A 25358-nucleotide genomic window follows, 5' to 3' on the forward strand; every position below is an offset into this window, starting at 1 on the left:
ATTTGGACAAGGTCATAATTTAGATTGGTTCTAACAATATTTCTTACAGCAAATCATTTGCAGTAAACATAGATTACATGTTGTATTGATTTAGTGTTGGAGCATGACTAATGCCAGTCTGTTGGGGTCCTGTGGAAGGTTAAACTAACTAAAGTTATTTCACACCTGAGCATACATGAGTGTACAAATGCTACATAATTATCTCCTCACTGTCAGATTTGATGTGTAGTGCAATGAATCTGTATATTGCTTTGCTAATTCATTACAAATTCAGGGACAACTCTGTTCTAGTTACTTCTCATCTGTCTTATTTATAACCAGATCTCCTTTGAAGGGAGCAGATATTTTGAACATGTCCAGACTTGTAAGTGCAGTGCTAAGAGGGTGCTACATTATCAATGCCCCGTCTTTGAAATGAGAAATGTTAAAGGCCCTATCTGTTATTTCCTGGTTGTAAAAGGCCCCAGAGCACTATTTGAAGGAGAGGAGGATGTTCTCCCAATGAGATTTCCAGCATCTACAGTATTTTGCTTGTGTTCCCTCGACTAGCGCCACCAGAAATGGATTGCCTGATTATTCATCTGATTTTTGTGGGACCTTGCTATGTGCAAAGTGGCTGCTGCATTTTGCTCACATAACAAGAGAGAGACTTGGAGCACTGATTAGGGATCAACCACCTCTGATTTGTTGCTGTGACGAAGCCACTCTAACTTCACCAAAGGCTCCTCCTAAAATAGTACCTAAGGTTTTCCACTTCTAGGATCTAGGTTTGAATCGTATGCAATGAAAGTCTGTGCTGGCTGGTAAGGATCCCATATTAAGTCAGTTTGAGTAGCCTCCACCAGCTACTAATAGCATAGGCACAGGCACGGCACAAAACTGCTGACATTTCAGCACAAAAATACCAAAGTTACTCAATGACTATAAACTGGGCTGGTGTGGGAATGGGAAACAAATTCTGCTGTTACGGGTAATGGAGGTTGTAATTACTATCACATTTTCCTACATTCTCTCAAATTGGCTCCTGAAATCTTTCTTGCCCTTTGTCCAGCCTAGACAGTTAGACGTGTAAGCTAACTTCTTCTTTTGGTTTTGATCCACCTTTTCTCTCTCTTTCAGACAATTACAGTAACCTGCCACTCCACTCCCAGAGAGTACCTTCACTGTAAAATGGATTCAGCACTGCTTTGTATAATTTGCTTCTTTTGTGGAGATGAGGTGGCACGACAGCAGCTACGAAGGCATGTGACATGCTGATAATTATTTTTGCTCTAGAAATTTGAGCCTCTAATATACTTGTGCATATATAAAATGTTGCGATTACTTCTTTACACTTTTTAGGCAGAAAATTTGAATTTGCAGTCTCATTCTGACATGCTAGTGACTAGTTTTAAAAAAGCCTGTGACAGTAGTTGAAATAGTATATTTGTTATCAACACATCTGGGCTACAGAGGGGAAAGATCACCGAGGGTTCTTGCGACTCGAGTGTCCACTGAACCCCTGCTGCACAGTGATGTGCGGACACCATGAAAGGATAGCTTCAGAGTCGGCTATGATGCCTTCCATGGTTGAATAGTCGCACACTCATGGTTTAGGATCACATATCAAGAATGGCCACTTTGTGGGAAACAAAGGACTGCTTGTAGAATGTGTAGCATTCTGGGGTCGGGGTGAGGAAGAGAGAGAGAAATAGTTGAGAATGGGGACACAGTACGCTTACCTACAGCACCTGTGTAATGCTTAACAAATTTTGGCAGTCTCAGTTCAGTTCCACAGTAAACAACTATCCCCAATTTACCATTGGATTTTGTTCAGGCTTGATGACATGAGAGAAGAAAATGTTTACACTGTTTCAGTGAAAGGTTCGTCTTCTGATTTTGAGGTTGGGGCATGTTGAAGCAGAGGGAACTTAATTTAATAGTTGGCTTTCTTGGGAGTCATTGGTGCACATCCTGAAAGCCTAAAATGAGAGTGTTTCATTCACTAGCATTCCTTGCTTTGATGAGCATAAAAATTCACTGTATTTATTTTTAAAAAAAGCAATTTTAAGCTTAAAATGCAAATGCATTAATCGGAGAAGCAGTCCTTTAAACATTAGGCTAGTTGAGTATTGTAGCTTCCATTATCAAACTACACTAACTTGCTTTGTCTTCTCATATTCTTTCTTTCCTCCCACCCCCCCAATCATTTACCACAGAGCACTTACCCAGAATCGTCATGGACTGCAACAGATGGTTTGTGGAAACAGTCCACTTCAAAAGATTAATTTCACTCAAAAGTTTCCTGGTGAAGAATTGGTGTCAGAAGGTATTGATTGCTTGTTTTCCTTCACTCGTATTTAACTTGCAGATTAATTTTTCATGGATTCTATAATTTTAATATAGGTGATGTGGAGTTCTTAATATACTGAGGATTCTCAATTTCTACCTGTTTTTAATGTTCAAGCTTCATTGGGACAATTTGATCAGCCATCTTGTATGCTGAAGTGAAAATTGGTATTTTTTTTAATGTTGTATGTGTGATTTTATCTTTAAATCTTTTTGTTTTGAATTTGTCGTAAAGTGGGGAAACAGGTATGCATTTTACCAGCACACTTCATTTTTTAATAAAATGCAAATGCACTCTTGTGAATTTGTGATCTAATATTTGAGCTAACTTCTAGTTCTCAGGTAAAGGGTGTTAATTGTATTCAGGTGGTGTATATCAATTGGGTGTTAATTGTATTCAGGTGATGGGTATTAATTGGAACTCTCTGGTGTTCATGTATATGGGAGCAGGCTCAGGAAAAGAAAGCTTATCTTGGGGATGCACGGTATGTAATATGTGTCCCTGTAAATAAAGGTGTGTAAGCAACTGAAGCTTATGCCCTAGTATTCTTTCCTTCACCACCTGGCTATCCGACTTTTACATGGTAGCAGAGAATGGTTGCCTGAACGTGGAGGTTGGAAACGACAACATTTTTTTGGGACATAAAACTTGAAAGCCTAGTGCCCATTGTGAAAAATTGCAGAAAGCAAGTTTAAATGGTCTAGGTGCGATTACTCTCTGATGTTTTCAGAGTTTGAACCATTTGACCAGTGGAAGAGTGAGCTTGATATATGGACACGGGTTGCTACTCTACCAAAGAGAAAGCTAGAGACAGAACATTTGCGAAGTGTGATTGGTCAGTTGAACTGGTTGGGCACTCAATAAGACCAGATGCTAGTTTTAATGTGTTGGAGTTAAGTACTTCAATGAAACACTTAATGTTTTAAGGGCGAATAAAACATTACAAAAATTAAATCTGGATAAATGCATACTTGAGTTCCCATCCTTGGGTGACCCAAAGAACATGAAGCTAATTATCTTTAGCAATGTTTCACGTGCTAATCTTCCTGATGGGTATTCTAGTGCAGCTGGTTTCATAGTGCTTCTTATGGGTGAGAATGGGAAATGTCCTTCAGCTTAAAGGTAAGAAAATAAAAGGGGTTGTTAAAATACCTCTGGCTGCTGAAACACTGGCTCTTGCGCAGGCAGTGGATATGGGGTTCTATTTGACAAATACCTTGAGTGACATCCTGTACAATAGGAGTACTGGTATAGTATACCCATTGAATGTTATGTAGACAATCATTCATTGTGGGATAATGTACACTCTACGAAAAATGTGAGTGAGAAAAGGTTATGGATTGACCTTGCTGACTTGAAACATGCTGGAGAGAAAGGCAATCTCTAAAATGGGTGAATTCAAGCCATCAACTGTCAGATTGTTTTACTAAAAAGTGCATGTACGAAGAAATTATATGGAGTTCTGGAGAAGGGTCGTCTGTCAATGTGATGCTTTGTATAGCATATGGAAGTGTGTGTGTGTATATAATTGTTTTTATTTTATTTAAAGAGAGAAAGGACTCTGTTAATTGTATTCAGGTAGTGCACGTCAATTGGATGTTAATTGTATTCAGGTGGTGGGTATTAATTGGGAATGTGCTCGGGAAGAGGAGGTTTATCCTGGGGAGTGCACGGTATGTAATGTGTGTCTCTAAATAAAGGCTTGTAAGCGACTGAAGACTGGGCTCTAGTATTCTCTCTTTCGCCACATGGCTATCCGCCTTTTACAAAGGGTTCTATGTAAATTAGTATCATTAGTTGTGACTATTTATACACCACAGACATTGGGTCAGATAAGTAATGGAGCCAGAAAAACCAAAGGGACCCCTGTTGCATGTTGTTTAACCAAAACCTTTGAGGGCATGTGTCTCTGTTGCAGGATCTCAAAACCCTGGTAGGAGGCAATGTTGTCTAGTTCACAGGTTTGTCACTGACCTTTTTATTAAGTGACGACATAAAAGAGTACAGCCAGGGATAGCTATAACTAGGAAAGGTGCTCTTGGAACATTAGCCCTGGTGGTTGCTGGAATCGCACAAAAATTGAAACATATTGACCATTTCTCAGCACTGGAAATACATTAGCACTTGTCTGCCAGTTGTCCAATTCTCTCCTTATCTGTCTGCAGTGATTTATGTGGTGAGTAACCTGCTGTATGACTGAAATTTTCTTCACTAAATACATTAGGATACTGTGGGAGACCTTCCTTGAAGTCAATGCTCTCTGGAAGCTGTCTAGCTGAAGATTGATTTTTCTGCTGTCCTACTTATCCATTGGTTACAGTGGTTATGGTACAGAACTAGCAACTCGTTTAAATCCCACCATGGAAAGGTGGAACTGAATTCAGAAAATCTTATTTGCTACAAATCTTTTTTGAACTTTGAGAAGGGAGAAGAAGCAAAACAGCAAGTTTCACAGTTTAGAAATGCAATCTCCTGTGAAAGAACTTTGTGTGCTTGTGTTACAAACCCGAGTATCCATCCTGCTTCAGATCACAGTCAAGGCCTTGGAGAGGGTGCAGAATGGTAACCAGGGATGAGGGACTTCAGTTATGTGGAGAAGCTGGGGTTGTTCTCCTTTGAGCAGAGAAGGTTAAGAGGAGATTTGATCGACATGTTCAGAGTAAATAAGGAGAAACTGTTTCCGGTGGTAGAAGGATTGGTTACCAGAGAACACAGACTTAAGGTGATTGGCAAAAGAACCTGAGGCGACATGAGAATTTTTTTTTTTTAACGCAGCGAGTTGTCATGATCTGGGCTGCACTGCCTGAAAGGGTGGTGGAAGCAGATTCAATAACTTTCAAAAGGGAATTGGATAAATACTGGAAGGGAAAAGAAACTACAAAGCTATGGGGAAAGAACAGGGCAGTGGGATTAATTGGATAGCTCTACCAAAGAGCCAGCACAGGTACAATGGGTCAAATGGCCTCCTGTGCTGAATCATTCTATGATTCTATCACTAGACAGATTAAATATTAATTTATCTTTCTTGCTGTTCATGGGACTGTTGTGTGCAAATTGGCTGCTGCATTTTGCCTATGTAACCATATGACTACACTGCAAAATAAATAATTGGCTGTGAAGCACGTTGAGGCATCCTGAGGACGCAAAAGGTGCTGCATAAATGCAAGTTTTTCCCTTTTTCCTTGCCCTCTTTTTCTATGTTGACATACCTAGAAGAACTAAAGCCGCTCTATTAGTATCTCGGTTGATTTAAGCCAGCAAGAAACTGAGCTAGGCAGACAAAGATGATTCAGACTTCATTCACAGTCTGTTAGCTGATGTCAACCGGGGCAGTGGTAGGGACACTACAGGTGGCCTCAGTTAGGCAGTGGGTAATGCATCAAGGTGCCCACTCCTGATCACACTTTCAGTAAGGGCTGGTTGTGCAGACTTTGATTGAAGGGTATATTTGTGTCTGATTCTTCTGGTTTCACTACTTCGCACTAAAGCATAAACTCAGTTGAATGATCCAACTTTCAAAATAGTTAAAATATATTTGAATAAAATAACTTTACAAAATCTGTCTTTAAATGGAAATGCTGAAGTTGCTGTTTGTGATTTTCTTCTGTATAGTCTATGACATACCAAAGAGACCAAATGACATCCAGATTTTCTATGGAAATATGAATAAGGTGATGCTTTCTGTCACTGGAAGTTCTGCATTGACTGAGACTACAGATAGAGAAAGCTTGGATTCATTTTCATCTCGTGGGATGAATGTTGGTTCAGAAAGGTATTTGCACATTCAGAAGCATTTTTTACTCTAATTAATTAAATTTAGATGTATGTATCTTATTCATGATAATAAAAACATTGGAATTGTTCAGAATTTAAAATTAAAAGGGATAAATAGTAACCTTGCTTATTTTGAAGTTGTTGAATTTGATTAATATTTATCTGGGAAATAAATTGAATTTCAAAAAAAATTGATGGTGTGTTTAATAAAGACATTAGGAAAATGGCATTGATCTGATACAATTTTGTTGTAGTGTACTCGGAAGTTCAGAAAGAAATCCATCTAATGCATCATTGGATGTTCTTCCAGTGAGAGGACCACAAGGCTCTCCATTATTTTTACATGTTTCTAATCAAGTGCCGAACCAGTCACCCAAACCAAAGTCATGGACGGTGCGGCCTGAATATTTAATTCTTACTGTACCATCAACTGGTGAGTAATGTTGCAATGCAATTGTGTTGAGGTTGGGAATGAGAGGAATTAGTTCTAATGGGACACTCCAATTCTCCTGATTAGTTAACTGTAGAAAGGCAACAAAAAACAACTTGTGTTTATCCCATCACCCTGGAGATAATGGGTCACTATTGCATGCATTATAAGCTGTATAGAAAGTATCTTCTTTTAATACAGCCTTGAATTTTAACTCATTCTTTCCAAGACATTGAAACTAGGACTCTTAAGTTCTGTTTTCTCCATCATCCTTCAATCTGTAAACCTTTAAACCCCAAACATCATTTTTCTCTCTTTTTCAACCTTAGTCGTCCTACCATATGGGCCTTGGCAGTTCATTTATTTTTCCCAGTGGTAACATAAACAAAATATTCTTTCCTCTCCCAGGAACAATGCTAAAATAAGAGCAAAATACTGCATATGCTAGAAATCTGAAATAAAAACAGAAAATTCTGGAAATACTTAACAGGTCAGGCAGCATATGTGGAGAGAGAAACAGAGAGTTAATGTTTCAGGTCGATGAACCTTCATCAGAATTGGGAAATATTAGAGATGTAACAGTTTAAGCAAGTACAGAGGCAGGGAAAGATCTCTGCCACCTACACTGTTCTAATGAAGCTTAACAGAAGCTTGAACAGCACTCCATCTTACAGTTACACACTTAACAACCTTCTGGACGCAACATTGAGTTCAAAAATTTCAGATCACAATTCTGCATATGGCCATACAAATATGGGTGCCACAATTAGGCTCGAGATGCATAATGCTATTATACAAAATCTCTCGCTATGCTTTGATGGAAGTGAGAAGACATCGATCCAGGCTGAAAGCAGACCACAACTGGCAGCTCCCAGTTGACAGCTGGTCATTCCAAGATAGCTGTAGTCCACTGTTTTTCTGACAGCAGGTGCTGGTAATGACTCTGCTGTTGCCATTTACCGCTCCTCTAGACCCATCTTTTTATTTCTTTACTTGTCCCATTACCAGCCCCTTTTGTCTTGCACCAACATCCCTTTTGTCATTTAATCTCCTGCCTTCCACCCTATCAAAGACCTTCCCTTTTGTTCTCTTTTCCCCCCCCCCCCCCCACCGCCAAATCTGCCTCTCTTTGCTTAAAAACTGTTGTCTCTTAACATTTTCGAGTTCTGATAAAAGATCACTGACCTGAAACGTTAACTCTGTTTCTCTCTCCACCGTTGCTGAATGTTTCTAGCATTTTCTGTTTTTAATACTAAAATAAGATTGCATATCCAAATTCAAAGCTAGTCCTATCAAAGCAATTGTGTGTCTCTTCTAAATTAGAGAAAATTAATAGTTGCTGCTCACTTTTTGTTTAAAGGGTATAGAAATTTTCTAGAAGATCTGAAGGAGCAGTAAACATGCATTCAAATTTCTAACATTTCAGTAAACTATTAGGCAGTTTACTCTCTATCACATTGTACATCATTGGCTGTAAAGCACTCTGGGACATCCTGAGGTCGTGAAAGGCGTTTTATAAATGCAAGTCTTCTTTCAAATTCTTAGTTAAAAGCAAGTCACATTCCAGTTATTTTAGGTTAGAAAAAAAAGCTTGTATGTTCCATCATTAAGCTGCGATGGATTTGTGCACTTTTCAAAATTCTCTTTTGCATCCATGCACTTGCGGTGGAAAATGCACTTATGGTATTTACTTCAATGTCTCACCCGTCACCACTCTAGCCAAGATCAGCTATCTTGGAATAACCAGCTGTCAACTGGGAGCTTCCAGTTGTGGTCTGCTTTCAGCCTGGATCGATGTCTTCTCACTTCCATCAAAGCATCGCGAGAGATTTTGTATAATACAAACCCATATTATGCATCTCGAGCCTAATTGTAGCACCCATATTTGTATGGCCATATGCAGAATTGTAGATCAGCCCCATAGCCAAATCTTCTCGTACATTTGGTCCACTGTCCATTCTGAATTCTTGATAAGTTGCTATACATCAAGGATAGTTCAACCTACAATCTTGACTCCAAAGTACCAATGGCCTGATAAGTTTGTGGTTGTAATTTATATTGCTGTTGCTAACTGAAGAGTGGTTTGGTGTAGTCAAAGTAGGAAACTCTGACATCATGCTGCACATTGAGAAAGTGGTATCCTTTCCTATAGATTTGCGTAGCCACAGTGTGACTCTTCGGACTTTGGGAAATCCCGCCACTTGGTAAATTGTATGCACTGATTGTTCATGAGAGCTAATGTAGTTGAGGGCTGTGATAACCTTAACAGCCACAGACCAAGGTTGGTTGAAGGTCTACTTGTGAGTGGCTACCATGTGCTGGCAGTGAAAGCTTGAGAATTGGTTACATACGGTCTCACTTTCTAATGCTCTAATTTGTTTCCCTATTTATAGATGGATCAGTACAGACCGGGCGGGTACAGATTATAAACCACTCCACTAGGTCTTTGTCTTTTGAGCTGTCTTGGCCAGCGCACTCCTTAACAGTGACACCCCAACATGGAGTTGTTGATCCAGAGTATGTATAAACGTACTTGTTTACAATTTAAATGCTTATAAAATTAAATATTCAGGGCCAGAAAGGTTGTTTGGCAGTAATTAAGAATTATCACGCCGTTAAAAGATCATATACACCTGAATGCACCAGCCCTAATTTTTTCTGGTGTATTTAGTGGGTAAGTACCACAACGTCATGCCCTTCGTGTGCTTTAACGCTGAATCTATCAGTGAGGTAGCGGTGGAGCAAAGCTTGTGGAAGTGCAGAGCAGCTCAGACAGCAACTTCATGATTTCCGCATTCAAGTGCGCATGTGCAGACGCTGCAATTTGCTGTCTGATTTACTCCATAATGGTGAGCGCTGATAGGAATAACATTGAGGCTATCGCAAAATCCGGGCCAGTGTTCAGTTGCTGTTTTTTTCCAATTTGTATTTGGCCACAGCAACATGTAGCCTCTGTTTAGCAACGTATTTTTTAATGCGGTGAATTTATTTCTAATTCTGGCATCGAATATTATAAGTATGGGACGCAGTAGGCAACTGCCACTGGATTGAAACATAGCAACATATGTAGTCTAGAATACTTCGTGTAGATACAAATGAATTTGATTTTGCAGTTCTTCCTCAGTTATTCAACCTGCACATAGAAATTAACACTTGACATTATATGGGGGAGGAAGGATCTACTTCAGACACTATTGAGTTTGGTACCATTTAGATAAGAATCATAGAATAGTACAGCACAGAAGGAGACTATTCGGCCTGTCGAGTCTGCGCTGGCTGTTTCGAAGAGCAATCCAGTTAGTCCCACTCATTCCCCATATCCCTGCAATTTTTCTCCTTCAAGTATTTATCCGATTTCCCTTTTGCGGACTACTATTGAATCTGTAGCCACCACCCTATCGGGCGTTGCATTCCAAATCCTAACCACTTGTTGCGTAAGTAGTAAGTTATCTTCACTCTACCCGTTGTACATAAGAGCTTGACCGTTAACCAAGCTTCAGTTGTTTTCTACTGTCATTAGCAGCTTCTACCCATCCATCCTTCTTGACATAAGAAAAAAGTTCAATTAGTCTCTTTAATTGATGAATGTAAATATTATGTTTACTTTTTTCCTGAGTGTTTTGCTTAGCTTTTATCTTTTTGGGGGGGGGTTTGCTAGACCATCACTTGCAATGTTTTGTGTTTTAACCTCAAATCTATACTGGATCTTTCCCAGTGACCAGCCTCCATTACATTTGTATGCATCATACAATATAGTGCGATTTCCAGATTCATGCAGCCCCTTTAAGCTGAAAAACATACCAGTTTTAGTAGCAGTAGATTCTTCAGATCAGAAAGGCCTATGAAGTACCTCTGCAGCTCCAGGTCAGCAAAGAACCCTGCTTTTGGTCTGGACAGTTAAGGAAACACTCCAAAAATTTAATGCCAGTCAAGTCATATTTGGGCACAAAACTGATTCTCCGCCACCAGATGACCCAACTGCAATCACTTGGAGATCGGCCGCCCCTTATAGATCCCACTGGACTTTCTTTTCCATTGAAGTTGATTTTGATGATAGATATCTCGCAGTTCATGTTGACCATGAGGAAGTGCTTCTGTTCTGTGTGTGATTTCCAGTTAAAGCACGCGATAGTTAATTCGTTCTTAAATGTTATTGTGGCGTTTAATTTCGCAAGAAACATTGTGCTGCAGACTAGTGTGCGCTCAGGTTAAAGATTTATTTCCAAAAATATTAGTTCCCAATTAGATTGGCCAGTGGAAATGCAGACCAGTCACATACAGAGGCTGGATTGCTGAGAACCACTGGGGAGCTGTTGTAAGATTGGAGCACAGGACATGAACAGATTTTTTTCCATTTACAAGGAAAATTTCTTTAATTCTGTTGTTCAGTAACGATATGCATCAATTCAACTTTGAATCAATATTTAAACTTTCACTATGTAGCCTAGACGGGCAAGGTTACCGATGGCTGCTACATGGTGCCAAACCCCTAAATGGATGGTGTAACCCTACTGTTTGACAAAGTATTCTTGTATGTAAGGATTGAACTTGGTTCAAAAATTGAACACTGAGGAAGACTGTACCAGTGGTATACAATTAAACATTTATTAATTCATTCTATTATCAGTGTGAATGTAAAATTTGAAATATTTTAATTTTGATTGTTATAGTGGGAAAATAAGCTTTGCTTTTTCATCAGGAGCCACATACTAATTCTTGTGAGTCCAAATCCTTCTCTCACAACTAAACCTTCGGCTGTGCCGTGGAGTGGACAGATTTATGTGCACTGTGACAACATACAGCAGGTAGGAAATGGATAATTTAATCGGGCAGTTAATTGATGATAACTTGCACTTTTTTTTTTATTTTGGATTTAATTTTGTAGGAAACACTATTTTTGTAAACTACAATGTGTGCTTGGGTTCGAGTTGGTTCCCAATTAGATTAGTTAATAGAAACACAGACTTGATGAGAACCACTCAAATGCAATGGGGAAATTACCATTAGGTAGTCTATTTGTGTGTAATAAGTGATTTTTCACTTCTAAATGTTCATGCATTGCTTTATCTCAAGAAATAAAACTGGATATAAGAGACACTTTTTAAAATAAATTTTGGGTGATGTCAAGTAAGGTGTTGCCTTTACTTGCTAGTTTATGCAACTAGCAGAATTTTATTGGAAACCCAGTTTTTTTGTAAAGCAGTTAAACATTGGCAAAATTAAAACCATAGTTTTCGACCTCCACAACAAACTCTCTACCTTCACCACAGATTCTGCCCCCTCCCCTCCCAATCATTGTTTCAAGCTGAACCAGATTGGCAGCAATCTCTGCATCCTATTTAACCCCAAGCTCCGTTTCTAGCCCCATATATTCTCATCAAATCGCCCACTTCTGGCCCTGCCTTAACCATCTGCTGCTGAAACCCCCATCTCTGCCTTTCTTGCCTCTGGACTCAATCATTTCAATACTCACCCATTGTCCACCTAAATAAGATATAGTGAAATAAATCACAATATTCTATAGAAAACTGACTCGTGCTTCAAAAGACCAGTCCTCTCCTGGACAGCCTCCATTCCCAACCTTAAACATAAGCTCATCCAAAACTGCTGTTTGTAGACTATCCTGCACCAGGTCCCACTAACGAGATTGAAGGTTAACAGTAGACAAATAGGTGGTAAATGTACTTCAATGCAGAGAATTGTGAAGTAATATATTTTGGGAAAAGAGTTGTGACAGGTAATGTTCTTCATGAATGAGCAGAGAAATCTTCCTTCTGCGTCCGTCCCTGAAAAAAACTCTCCGCTAAGTCACTTACAAACTCTCAACTGTCTACTCTTTGCCCATGTTCGCCACAATACTTCTGCAACTACCAATCTGTTCAATCACACCCTCACCTGCACCTTTGATGCCCTTTTTCAGTAAAGTGGAAAATTAAATTCTGAGCTTATGCACAAGTAATTTGAATTTAAAAGCAAGGATGTAAAGTTGAGTTTGTTCAACACATTGGTTAGGCATATTTGGAGTATTGTGGGTGTGTGTGGTTCTGGGCACTCCATTAATAGATAAGTTATACAAAGAGAGTGTGTACAATTGGGGCATTTTTCCAGAATAAATTAGGTCAAAGGGAGAATCTAATATGTTTTCAACATTATGAAAAGTTTTGATGGATTGCTTCCACTGTAATGGGGGCAACGACTAAGAATTAATACTAGAAGAAAGAAGGGGGACCTAGAAGAATTTTTTTTCACAGAAGATTATTAGAATGTAGAATGCTTTACTGCAAGTGAAGTAGTATTTGAAGAAGTGGTATTTGAAGCAGAGGCTATAATATTTTTAAAATTAGACAAGTATTTGAAAAAAAAATATTTTAAAAAAGCAATGACCAGGGAAGTGGGATTAGATAGCTCCTGTTGAAGGGCCAACGCTGGCACAATGGGACGAATGGCATCCTCCTGTGATAGAATACCCAGCACTAGATTACTTATTGTGCGGCAGATGCATATTTAGTTTACATAAATGTCACTTTGTTGTCTTGGTATTTTTAAAAGACTGAAACTTCTGCATTTTCCAAACTGAGCAGGATCCCTTTAGGGCGGTCATCGGCATCTGTATTATCAGTACCAAACTGTCTCACTTATTTAACACCATGGGAAACCACTGCATTTCTGCAATTACGCAGAATGATTTCACCGATGCTAACATTTTTTATTTCACTATTTAATGTTATACAGCAGTCATTACATAACATTGTGACACTGTTTTTATTTCCTGTTCAGTTAATTAAAGTACAAATCCGAGAAGATGTTATGATGGACACTTCTACAGCTGTATTAAGCCCAACTGCAGTGCTAGACATGGATCCTTGGACACCTAACTTTCATCTGGCAAAGCCTCCATTAAAATCTCCTCCGACCAAACTACAGATAAAGAACAGAACTGTGCATTTTCCCTCGACGTCAGCTGAGTCGAGTTCAGGTAAAAATTGAGAATTTTGTGTTTGGGCTGTATACTGTTTCCTCAATTCATATACTGTTTCAAAATAATTGGAAGACTGCACACCAAGAGGTCTGCTGGTCGTACACTATTCCATCATCTAATCTTCCAGAATTGACCTCAACAGTTAGCCATTTTGTCACATTGATTAGAAATATCCATATAGAAATAGATAAATTGTCTAGATTTTTTTTTTTTTGTCTGTCAGACTTTACTTCATTCTCAAACATTCTTGCCTATACTCTGAATAGAGATATGTAAATATACAGCAGGTTTGAATGATATTGAGAGAACCTCGAGTTTACTAAATCACCCTCGATGACACGGAGCCATAATTTACTTTTCCTATAAAAGTTGTTAACCTCAACAATTTTCTACCTGAATATCTCTCTACACAAGCTGTTTCTTAAGCTATGACTAATAATTAGATACTTGAATGTTCTGCTGCTACACCTATGGTTTGTACTTCAGTACTAATTTGAGTACTCTATGTAAGCAGTGCTGTCTCCTTTTAAATTTAATTCTTTCTAATACACAGATGTTCCACTGTCAGCAATGTGTGTGGAATATCTGTTTCACATGATGGAAAAATGCCAGCAGTGTAATGAACAGAATTGCTCTAATAATTTGCCAGTTGTGACCATGATGAATTGCTGCTGCTTGTGGAGAAGTGCAGAGCCTAGTGGGAGGAAAGCTGTGTCTTAGCCCACAGCAAGTTTGTTTCCTGTCAAATGAGCATAGGGTGAGGGCATTTCATTAAATATGATTTACCTCCCCAGCTGAATGGCGGCAACAACCTAGTGGGGGGAGGAAGGGAAAAGAAAGTTGGGGGGAAAAAAGAACTTGCTTTAATGTAGTGCCATTCACAACCTCTGGATGTCCCAAAGCTCCTTACAGCCAGTGAAGTACTGTACTTTTGAAGTATAGTTGCTGTTATAATGTAGGAAACGCAACAGACAATTTGTGTAGAGCAAGGTGCCTCTAACAGCAATACGATAAATGACCAGATTTTAGGTGTTGTTTGAAGGGTTAATGTTGGCCAGGTCATGAGGAGAACTCCTACTACTGCTTGAATAGTGCCGTGGGATATTTTATACCCACCTAAGAGGGCAGATGGGGCCTCAGTTTAACGTCTCATCCGAATAACGCCACCTCCAACAATGCAGCACTCCCTCAGTACTGAACTGTGATGTCAGCCTTAATTATATGTTCCAGTCTGGAGTGGGGTTTGAACCTACAACCTTTTTACTCAGAGGTGAGAGTGCTACCACTGAGCCAAGGCTGACACAACACAAAGTGCAAGATGTTAGTCTTTATGCAAATCTTGGTTTTAAAATTACAAACAATACTTTTGTTAATCTCAACACAGAAGCATTATTGGAAATCGAAAATGATGGAGAAGAAACCGTGAAATGGTTTATATCGTCATTTGCACCTCCATATGTAAAGGTGAGCTGGCGCAATAATGGTTTCTCAGACAAAAGAAAATCATGTTTAAGTAAGCTTTACTGATTTGCCAGGTCTTATAATTTGTAGGTGTTAAAGCAAAATTTCTATGATCTTAAATAGTTTAAACTAGCATTGTCTTCATTATGATTGCTAAAGCTTTGGTGATTTAAAGGTCAATTGCTACCCAATTGAATGGCGTATGTCAATCATTCTGTAAATCTTAAGCTGCATGCTCAGTTTTTGTGTCTTGTATTTTATCAGCATGCATTTATATATTGCCAATAATGTACAAAAACATGAACTAGCGATGTGAGGAAAACCGGACACCGTGCCAAAGGAGGGATGATTGTGGTTGGGCTGTCCCAAAGCCTTTGCAGCCATTGAAGTGTAGTCAATTGTAATGATAGGATATTGGTTAAGGGAGAATTCTCATGCTCGTCTTAGAAACAGTGCCATGGGACCTTTTACTTCCACCCAAGATAGATCAGTGAGGATAAGGGTTATGGATTTAAACACCTTGTCTTCATCTTCAGAATTCTTCCACGGCCACCCCTCTACTGACTCTGCAATCTCTTCGAGTCCCTTGTTATACCCCCACCACCAACTCTGGGTTCCTCTGACTCTGGCTTTGTGCATCCTTATTCCTTTCGCCCCTCCCTTGACAATAGTCTTCAGCTGCCTGGGTCCGACTGTCTGAATTCCCTCCCTAAACTCTCTGCTTACCTTCCCTTTTAAAAACCTCCTCAAAACTCATCGCTTTGACCAAACTCTTGGTTACACTGGCTCACCTTTTTGTGTTCTAGTCCCCCATCTGTGTAGCATGCTGGAATTTATTTTTTATTATTGAAGGCACTATATAAATACAAGTTGCTGATAGTGTTAAATTCTTTGAATAGTAGTAAAAAAAATATTGGAACTTTAAGTTTCAGTGTTGCTTTCTAATTTCCTTTCTTGCTCTTCTACTGGAAGAATATGAAGGTGTTAATTTTTTTTCTATTCTCTTTTAGGCTTTTTTCCATATCTAAAGTTTAAAAAAAAAAAAAAAAAACTCGTTTCTGCAAATTCCTAAGTTCTTTTCCATGATTCAATCTTTTTGTAGACTTTTCACATTTTGTTTTTATTCTAATTTTATTGCCCTTTTCATCCATCTTGGAGACTGCTTATTTAGTTTACACTTGGTTTTTCTTGGGTGTATATTTATTTTGAACATTCAACATTGCAGTTTTAAAAGCGTCCCATTTAACCTCTACTGAGAGATCCTTCAATGATATTTACCAATTAGTTTTCCTTTGTTCATCTCTCATTCTTTTGACGTTTGTCTCTGACCTGATCCTTTTGGATGCTGATTGGCAGACAATCTGAAAGTTAATCCTGTTGGGGTCAATTGTCCTATTATTACCATAAAATGGATGTCATGCCAGTCACTTGAAGGAGTAGGTCTAGATCTGAATTGACATCAGAGTTTTGTCACACAATTGTTCGTAAAGCGAGAGCAATCCTGTACCCAGTTCACTAGTTCTGATTGTTAGCTCACTTACATATGTGCATTTCCAGTGTTAGTTGATGATTCAAGTCACCTGTTACTGCATGCTGCCCATGCATTCATTTTCTTATTTCCTCATACTTCATTCTTATAAATACGTGGTGTATGCGATTCTTGTTTGGATCATAGCCTGTTTAATTATATTTGGTGGGTGAACTGCATTTAAGTAACTACAAAGATCACACTGAAGTTCAATATAAAATATGTCAATGTTTGTGGGTGCTAATATTGTGTGACTTGGCTAAAGATTGTCTTGAGGTGGGGGGTGTAACTCTTCATTTTTGTTGGTTTAAGATGAAGTTCTTTTGATGGCTAACTTTTTCAAAAAATTTAAAGTAGGAAAGACTTGCACATAGCGCCTTTCACTACCACCGGACGTCCCAAAACGCTTTACAGCCAATGAAGTACTTTTTGAAGTATAGTCACTGTTGTATTGTAGGAAACACTGCAACCAATTTGCGCACAGCAAGCTCCCACAAACAGCAATGTGATAATGACCAGATAATCTGTTTTTGCGATATTGATTGCGGGATAAATATTGGCCAGGACACCGGGGATAACTCCCCTGCTCCTCTTCGAAGTAGTGTCATGGGATCTTTTACGTCCACCTGTTTAATGTCTCATCCAAAAGACTGCACCTCCGCCAGTGCAGCACTCCCTCAGTACTGCACTGGAGTGTCAGCCTAGATATTTGTGTTCAAGTCTCTGGAGTGGGACTCCCAACTTTCTGACTGAGGTGAGAGTGCTACCCACTGAGCCATGGTTGACACTTTAGTTTGAAGGAATATCTATATGGGGGTTTTTTTAAGTCTAAAATAAAATATATAAAAGGATTTACTCGCCTATCTTATTTCTTCTCTTCTCTCATTTTTCTATATACGAATGGATCTTCCTTGGAGTTTCTTATACTGAGTCAGAGGTTTTATAATGACTAATAATGTGCAGTTGTAATAAATATTTAGCCACTCTAACTCCTGAAGTGTGGTTGGTAGATGTAGAGCTTTTATTAATTTAGTTTTATGAAGAATGTAAGAGGAACTTTGTTTTGCTCCTAATTTTATTTTAATGGGTGCCACATTATTAGTTTTCCCCTGTGATGTCTGGAGCAATGGGTGAAGTCTGAGGCTAGATTACAGTGGACCATTACTTATTGATCTATTGTTCTCTGGAAAATCAGTCTGGCATGGGTTGAAGTAACTGATGTGTAGAACTTGAAGTACCAGCTAATACTGTTCTTTGTGCTCCTACCACTGCTCAACTGAGATCGGTTTACCCTGGACAGAGAAGAAAGCTGGAATCTTGCTCATCTGTAGGGCTCAGTGATACATTATATAATGTATTGACCCACAAAGACATTGGGGGATTGTCCACGTATAACGTACAAGTACCTGGGAGTTCCACTGACACCACATCTTTACCTGCACTATCAGAGATACTGCCTCACTTTTTCATCTGTTCTATTTGTATCAATTTTCTGCCTTTTTAAAAATATACTTAAATTCAAGGGGGGGTGGGGAAGGGAAGAGAAGAATACCCCATTTTAATATAGGATATGTGGCTGTTCCTTCCCCACATTGTGATGGTGTAATTAGAGCATTGTATTTTCTTGTCTTGGTGTACTGCACTGCTATTGATGTCTGTAGTTTTTAAAAAAAAAAAAGAAATTCTGCCCAGTTGATTGATAAAGGAATTTGATGATGTATATAAAGAGAGTTTTCATTATGTCCAACAGTGGGTGGATGAGAGTGGAGACATTTACAGAGCAACCTATACAGTCTTTAGATGCTCGCGAGTTTCTGGAACACTGCAGGCACACAGTAAAGAGAAGGTAAGAACCCATTTTCATACAGCTGTTTTTTCCTGAATACTTAATTGTGAAATTATGCTACAGGAAACTCTTTGGTATCCGGCACCGACAGGACCGGGATGTTGCCGGTTGATTAAAAATTCCGGATGACGGAGAGGGTTATCTACCGAGGCTATTTTTAACAAACAAAGAGTCAGACTCCTGTTATTGAGGTGTTCGGACTTCTGACAGTGCCAAGAAGCCGAGTAATGGCAATTTGGAGAACTACCCACACTGACTAACTCAGCCACAGTGGGAGACTCGGACGCGGACTCGGCAACATTTCCGGTTATTGAGGTGTTGTTTTCGGAGTATGAATTTTGCCGGTTAATAGAGAATTCCGGATATTTAGGTGCAGTTTAAACGAGTTTTCTGTATATTGGAGTGAATATCATTGAAATATAAAGTGCTTTTTTTTAAACTTCTCCCCCTGCATATTTTTGGGGGGGGGGGGGTGGGGGGGTACAAAAATATTTCACCTCGTAGGAAAGGTCAATTATAGGAGCATGAGTGGCAGCCGCATGGAGAATGAAATGGTCAGCATCTAGAAAAAATTCTACATGCTAAATGGGAGGTGTCCAAGTTACAACAATTCCCCCCGCCACTACCGCCTCATCAACTTCTCAGCAGTGACCTGTAATTGTTATTACTACTGGAGGAATAAAATTACAGTTGTATATGGTCCTGTCAAATGTATTGTTGAGGAACGTTTTCTAGCTTCGCAAAGTCCTTTTCCAAAATTGAGCCTTTCTTGGAACAGCACTGCTTGTTACAGTAATCAAGAATGCTATGTTCATGGCTGTTGAACTTTTCTGCACTTTATTTTGTAATTCCCCCTAAACAATGCAATCACAATTGATCTTAGTCTTTGTGTATTGAAGTCATTCAACCTGAAAGAAGTTCAAGACGCTTACATGCTTGAACAGTGATGCTCCATGGGATGGGAGAGTTGTACTATGAGGAGAGATTCAGTAGAATGGGCCTGTATTCTCTGGAGTTTAGAAGAATGAGAGGTGATCTCATTGAAGTGTATAAAATTCTTCAAGGGCTTAACTGGGTAGATGCTGAGAGGCTGTTTTCCCTGGCTGGAGAGTCTAGAACTCAGGGTCAAAGTCTCGGGATATGGAGTCGGCCATTTAGGACTGAGATGAAGAGAAATTTCTTCACACAGAGGGTTGTAAATCTTTGGAATTCTCTGCCCCAGAGGGCTGTGGATGCTCAGCCGTTGAGTATATTTAAGACTGGGATCAATAGTATTTTGGACAGTGAGGGATATGGGGATAGGCCGGGAAAGTGGAGTTGAGGTAGAAGATCAGTGATCTTATTGAATGGCGGAGCCGGTTCAAGAGGCCGTATGGCCTACTACTCCTCCTATTTCTTATGCAGGCCTGAACCACCACTGGTTACTACACTATATTTTAGTATACTATTTGTGGTGGTTGAAGGAATTGAGGAAAAAGTACTGGATTACTTACAAGTAGGGATGATCTTCCTTATTCTTTGAAACATGTTCAACATCCACAGAAAACACTTGCTCCCTATATGCCATTCATTTCTTTTCTGACCTGAGGGCTGAGTGAACCTGCTTATTTTGTGTTTCACGGCTGTCGCTGCTTTTACAGCACTTGCGCTACCTCGTCCAGTCTGATATTAAGTCCCATGTCTTTTGTTTTTTCCTAAAATAAACTGGGTTAATTTTGTTAAGTGTAGGAGTGGGTGGACACTGCACTCTGAGTGGGGCTCCTCTGATGTCAAGCCTACTCTGCCTTCCATGTTTTCTACAGTTCAGTAAATGAGCTGCTTGCAATGTCATGGCTGTTTGTGAAGATAGTGTGACATTTGATCTCTGTAGTAGTGTTTGGCACATGGAACATCATCTGAGCTGCACATTTGCAATTTATTATTGTGAAATTGCTTACCCTTCACATACAAATAGGGAAGTGAGAGAAAATGCTGGTCATCCTCTGGAATTCCATGTAATTTTTACTTTTTCCTCATTCCACGCTAGATATACCAAATAAAGGTCACCCACTGTCCTGATTTGGACATGCAGCACACAGTACCTACATCATTGCTGGGTCAAACTCCTGCAATTTCTGTCTGACATCATAGTGGAAGCACCATCAACACAAGGAAAGCAGTGGTGAATGGCGCAGGCTCCCCACCAGCCGCTGCCTTCTCGGGCAGTAAGGGAATAAAAATGTACCTTTTGCCAATGTTGTTCACCACCTGAGCAAATAAAAAAATACACACTTTGAATTTGCATCTCGGTTGTTCTTCTGTCAGCAGCAGTTCTGCAGAGCTTGTTTTTCTGCTTGTTGTTATTCTGATAGAAGTCCGACTCTAGCCACCGCATAAGCAGAGACCAGGTTTAAAAGTTCAACCCCATGCTATTTGCGCTCCAGCATTAGCGATCCACCACTTTTGCTTGTTGTCTTTCCACATTCTAATAACATACCATAGTCCATTGCATTGTAGTGGTTATTCCCAACTCCGAGTAGGCTTGTTGTGAACGGTTGAAATGTTAAGAATTATTCTGGAAGAAAGGATGGTGTTTACCTGAAGATTAGTAACTACATAGCTCATATCTGAGAATGGAAACTCTGTGTGTAGTGTCCATGACTTCCCCAGTTGAAATTTTCAGATTAGCCTATCCCATTTGTGGATAGAGAATGAGCTACATTCATAGAATAGACAGAGTCTAATTGGATTTTTTTTCTCTCAGATTATGAATTGGTACAGAATTGAGTTCTGCTGCACCTGAAACCCAAGCATGCAGAAATATTGATTGGTGTTAAACATGCACATTCGAATGAAACAACTTCTTATGATCTCTTGTAGTTGCCGATTGTCTTTATGCCACGAGGGAAGGGAGACTATGCTCAGTTCTGGGATCTGGAATGCCGTCTGGCTGCAGAGCCACATATGAAGCACAAGATTCAGTTTCAACTACATGGAGTGGTAAGTGCTAACTCTAGTTTTAGCTTCCTCTTGTACACTCTTCATTTACCTTAACAACTGAAGCAACTGAGTGGTTCAGTCACTGCAACGCTACTTTCTGAACCAACATTTACATTTCTACTTTGAGTGGGAGAGCATGATGAGTATGGGTTAGATGAGTGGGCAGCTATGTGGAACATTCAGTTTAACAAAGATAAATGTGAAGTGGTACATTCTGTGGAAAAGAACAGAGAACAGAAATATACCCCATGTGGTAAAATTCTCAGTAGCGTGGAGAACAAAGAGACCTAGGGGTGCAGATACTTGGATCTTTCAAAGCAGGACTGCAGGTGGAAAATCCAAAAAACAATAAATGGATATCTAGGATTAATAAGTTGGGCACAGAATAAAAAAACAAAATTATGAATCCATATAAGACATTCCTTAAGCAACTATTGGAGTATTGTGGCAAAAATACCGTTGTAAGATTGGCTGAATAATTGTATATTGATGCTAAGGACCAAGAGAGTATCTCAGGAAGGTGTTCCCAAACATGATGGGATGTCAATCAGTTGCCCTCTTCGATATATCATGGTTGCATTTTTCACTGTTGGCCATCAGCATATTGTTGGGAAGGCAGCATCTACTGGGAGTGTTGGTCAAGCTATAGTTGACTGAGTGGAAAGAGTGTGTAATAATTGATGGATGATACTTGTGTTTGGCTGTTTGTTGTAAATGTTTCAATTTCACACTGCTTCCACTACCGACTGCCCCACATGGAGCCTTCAGCCTGGAGTGCAGAGCAAACTGAGGTGACGTTCCCCCCCCCCCCCCCCCGCCCCCCAACCAAGGTACGCGGCCACACATGCCGCTCACCAGCTGTTGACGTTGGAAAAGATACCGCGCATGTATGGCTGTGCACAAAATTTAAAGGGACCATGCGCAAGAAAAAAAACTTTTCATTCGTGTGCGTCAGTGATCAGCCTATAAGAGGGTGTTCAGTGGTCTTCATAGAAAGTTACAGCATGGAAGGAGGCCATTTCGGCCCATCGTGTCTGCGCCGGCCAACAAAGAGCTATCCAGCCTAATCCCACTTTCCAGCTCTTGGTCCGTAGCCCTGCAGGTTAGAGCATCCCAAGTGCACATCCAAGTACTTTTAAATGTGGTTAGGGTTCCTGCCTCTACCACCCTTTTCAGGCAACAAGTTCCAGACCCCCCACAACCCTCTGGGTGAAGACATTTCCCCTCACATCCCCTCTAAACCTTCTACCAATTATTTTAAATCTGTGCCCCCTGGTTTTTGACCCCTCTGCTAAGGGAAATAGGCCCTTTCTATCCACTTTATCCAGGCCACTCAATTTTATACACCTCAATAAGGTCTCCCCTCAGCCTCCTCTGTTCCAAGGAAAACAGACCCAGCCTATCCAGTTTTTCCTCACAGCTAAGATTCTCTACTCCCGGCAACATCCTTGTAAATCTCTTCTGTACCCTCTCCAGTGCAATCACATCTTTCCTGCAACGCGGTGACCAGAACTGCACGCAGTACTCTAGCTGAGGCCTAGCTAGTGTTTTATACAGTTGAAGCATAACCCCTGCTCTTGTATTCTATGCCACGGCTAATAAAGGCAAGCATTCCGTATGCCTTCTTAACCACCTTATCTACCTGGCCTGCTACCTTCAGGGATCTGTGGACATGCACTCCAAGGTCCCTTTGTTCCTCTACACCACTCAGTGTCCTACCATTTAATGTGTATTCCCTTTCCTTGTTGACCCTCCCTAAATGCATTACCTCACACTTCTCCGGATTGAATTCCATTTGCCACTGTTCTGCCCACCTGACCAATTTATTGATATCTTCCTGCAGTCTACAGCTTCCTTCTTCCGTATCAACCACACAGCCGATTTTAGTATCCTCTGCAAACTTCTTAATCAAACCCCTATATTCAAGTCTAGATCGTTGATATATACCACAAAAAGCAAGGGACCTAGTACTGAGCCCTGCGGAACCCCACTGGAAACAGCCTCCCAGTCACAAAAACACCCATCAACCATTACCCTCTGCTTCCTGTCTCCGAGCCAGTTTTGAATCCAACTTGACACTTTGCCCTGGATCCCATGGGCTTTTAATTTTGTGACCAGTCTGCCATGTGGAACCTTATCAAAAGCCTTGCTAAAGTCCATATACGCTACATCAATTGTACTACCCTCCTTGTTACCACCTCAAAAAATTCAATCAAGTTTGTCAGACGCGACCTTCCCTTAACAAATCCGTGCTGACTATCCATGATTAATCCGTGCCTTTCTAAATGAAGATTTATCCTATCCTTCAGTATTCTTTCCAATAATTTTCCCACCTCTGAGGTTAGGCTGACAGGCCTGTAATTACCCGGTATATCCTTTTCTCCCTTTTTAAACACATTAGCAGTCCTCCGGCACCACACCTGAAGCCAGAGAGGATTGAAAAATGGTCAGGGCCTCTGCTGTTTCCTCTTTTGCTTCGCTTAACAGCCTGGGATACATTTCATCCAGGCCTGGGGATTTATCCACTTTTAAAGCTGCTAAACCCCGAAATACTTCCCCTCTCACTGTTTATTTCATCTAATATTTCACACTTCTCCCCCCGATAGCAATGTCTGCTTCGTCCCTCTCCTTTGTGAAATCAGACGCCAAGTATTCGTTAAGAACCCTACTGACTCCTCCTGCCTCCACACACAGATTACCCTCATGATCTCTAATAGGCCCTACCCTTTCTTTAGTTATCCTCTTACTTTTAATATATTTATAAAACATCTTTGGGTTTTCCTTTATTTTACTTGCCAAGAATTTTTCATGCTCTCTTGCTTTCCTAATATCCTTTTTAATTGCACCCTTGCACTTTCTGTACTCCTCTAAAGAATCTGGAGTATTTAGCCCTCGGTATCTGTCATACGCCTCCCTTTTTTATCCTACCCTGTATGTCCCTAGACATCCAGGGGGCTCTAGATTTGTTAGTCTCACCTATTTTCTTTAAGGGCACTTATTTGATCTGAACCCTCCAGATCTCCTCCTTGAATGCCTCCCACTGCTCTGACACTAATTTACCTTCAAGTAGCTGTTTCTAGTCCACTATGGCTAAATCCCCTCTGTGCTTAGCAAAATTTGCTTTTCCCCAATTTAGAATTTTTATTCCTGTCCTTTTCCATAACTACCTTGAATCTAACAGAATTATGATCACTAACACCAAAATGCTCCCCCACTGATGCGCCTTCTACCTGCCCAGCTTCATTTCCTAAAACTAAGTCCAGAACCGCCCCCTCCCTTGTTGGGCTTGCTACATACTGGCTAAAAAAGTTCTCCTGGATGCATGTTAGGAATTCCGCACCTTCTATACCCTTCACACTAATTTTATCCCACTTAATATTGGGGTAGTTGAAATCCCCAACTATTACTGTCCTGTAGTTTTTGCACTTTTCAGAAATTTGTCAACATATTTGTTCTTCTATCTCCCTCTCACTGTTGGGGGGTCTGTAGTACACTCCCAGTAGTGTGATCGCCCCTTTTTTGTTTTTTAATTCGACCCATATGGCCTCATTTGATGATCCCTCCAACATATCATCCCTCCTCACAGCTGTAATAGTTTCTTTAATCAATACCACGACCCCCCCTCCCTTTTTACCTCCCCCTCTATCCCGTCTGAAAATCCTGTAACCAGGAATGTTGAGCTGCCATACCTGCCCCTCTTTCAGCCATGTCTTTGTAATAGCTATAATATCACAGTCCCAAGTATCTACCTGTGCCCTCAGCTCATCTGCCTTGTTTGCTATACTCCTTGCATTGAAGTATATACCATTTAGTAATCCTAAGGATTGGGAGCAGTTTAGGATTCAACAAAGGAGGACAAAGGGATTAATTAAGAAAGGGAAAATAGAATATGAGAGTAAGCTTGCAGGGAACATAAAAACTGACTGTAAAAGCTTTTATAGATATGTGAAGAGAAAAAGATTGGTGAAGTCAAGCGTAGGTCCCTTGCAGTCAGAATCGGGGGAATTTATAATGGGGAATAAAGAAATGGCA

General features: G+C 40.1%; 1 protein-coding gene across 4 annotated transcripts in view; it reads left to right on the top strand.

Moving 5' to 3' along the window:
* cep192 (centrosomal protein 192) overlaps nt 1-25358 on the top strand; it is a 127916-nt gene that overhangs the window by 85235 nt on the left and 17323 nt on the right. For all 4 annotated transcript variants that reach the window (XM_085992318.1, XM_085992315.1, XM_085992316.1 and 1 more), the window contains exons 35-44: nt 1120-1241; nt 2199-2308; nt 5942-6101; nt 6358-6536; nt 8927-9050; nt 11233-11338; nt 13311-13509; nt 14897-14976; nt 18252-18347; nt 21207-21326. In XM_085992318.1, coding sequence (XP_085848444.1) covers nt 1120-1241; nt 2199-2308; nt 5942-6101; nt 6358-6536; nt 8927-9050; nt 11233-11338; nt 13311-13509; nt 14897-14976; nt 18252-18347; nt 21207-21326 — 1296 coding nt within the window. The remainder of the gene's footprint in view (nt 1-1119; nt 1242-2198; nt 2309-5941; nt 6102-6357; nt 6537-8926; nt 9051-11232; nt 11339-13310; nt 13510-14896; nt 14977-18251; nt 18348-21206; nt 21327-25358) is intronic.

Source organism: Somniosus microcephalus, chromosome 7 (assembly GCF_052327205.1).
Source record: "Somniosus microcephalus isolate GS21.2 chromosome 7, FLI_Smic_1.0, whole genome shotgun sequence".
In the NCBI taxonomy this organism is placed as follows: Eukaryota; Metazoa; Chordata; class Chondrichthyes; order Squaliformes; family Somniosidae; genus Somniosus; species Somniosus microcephalus.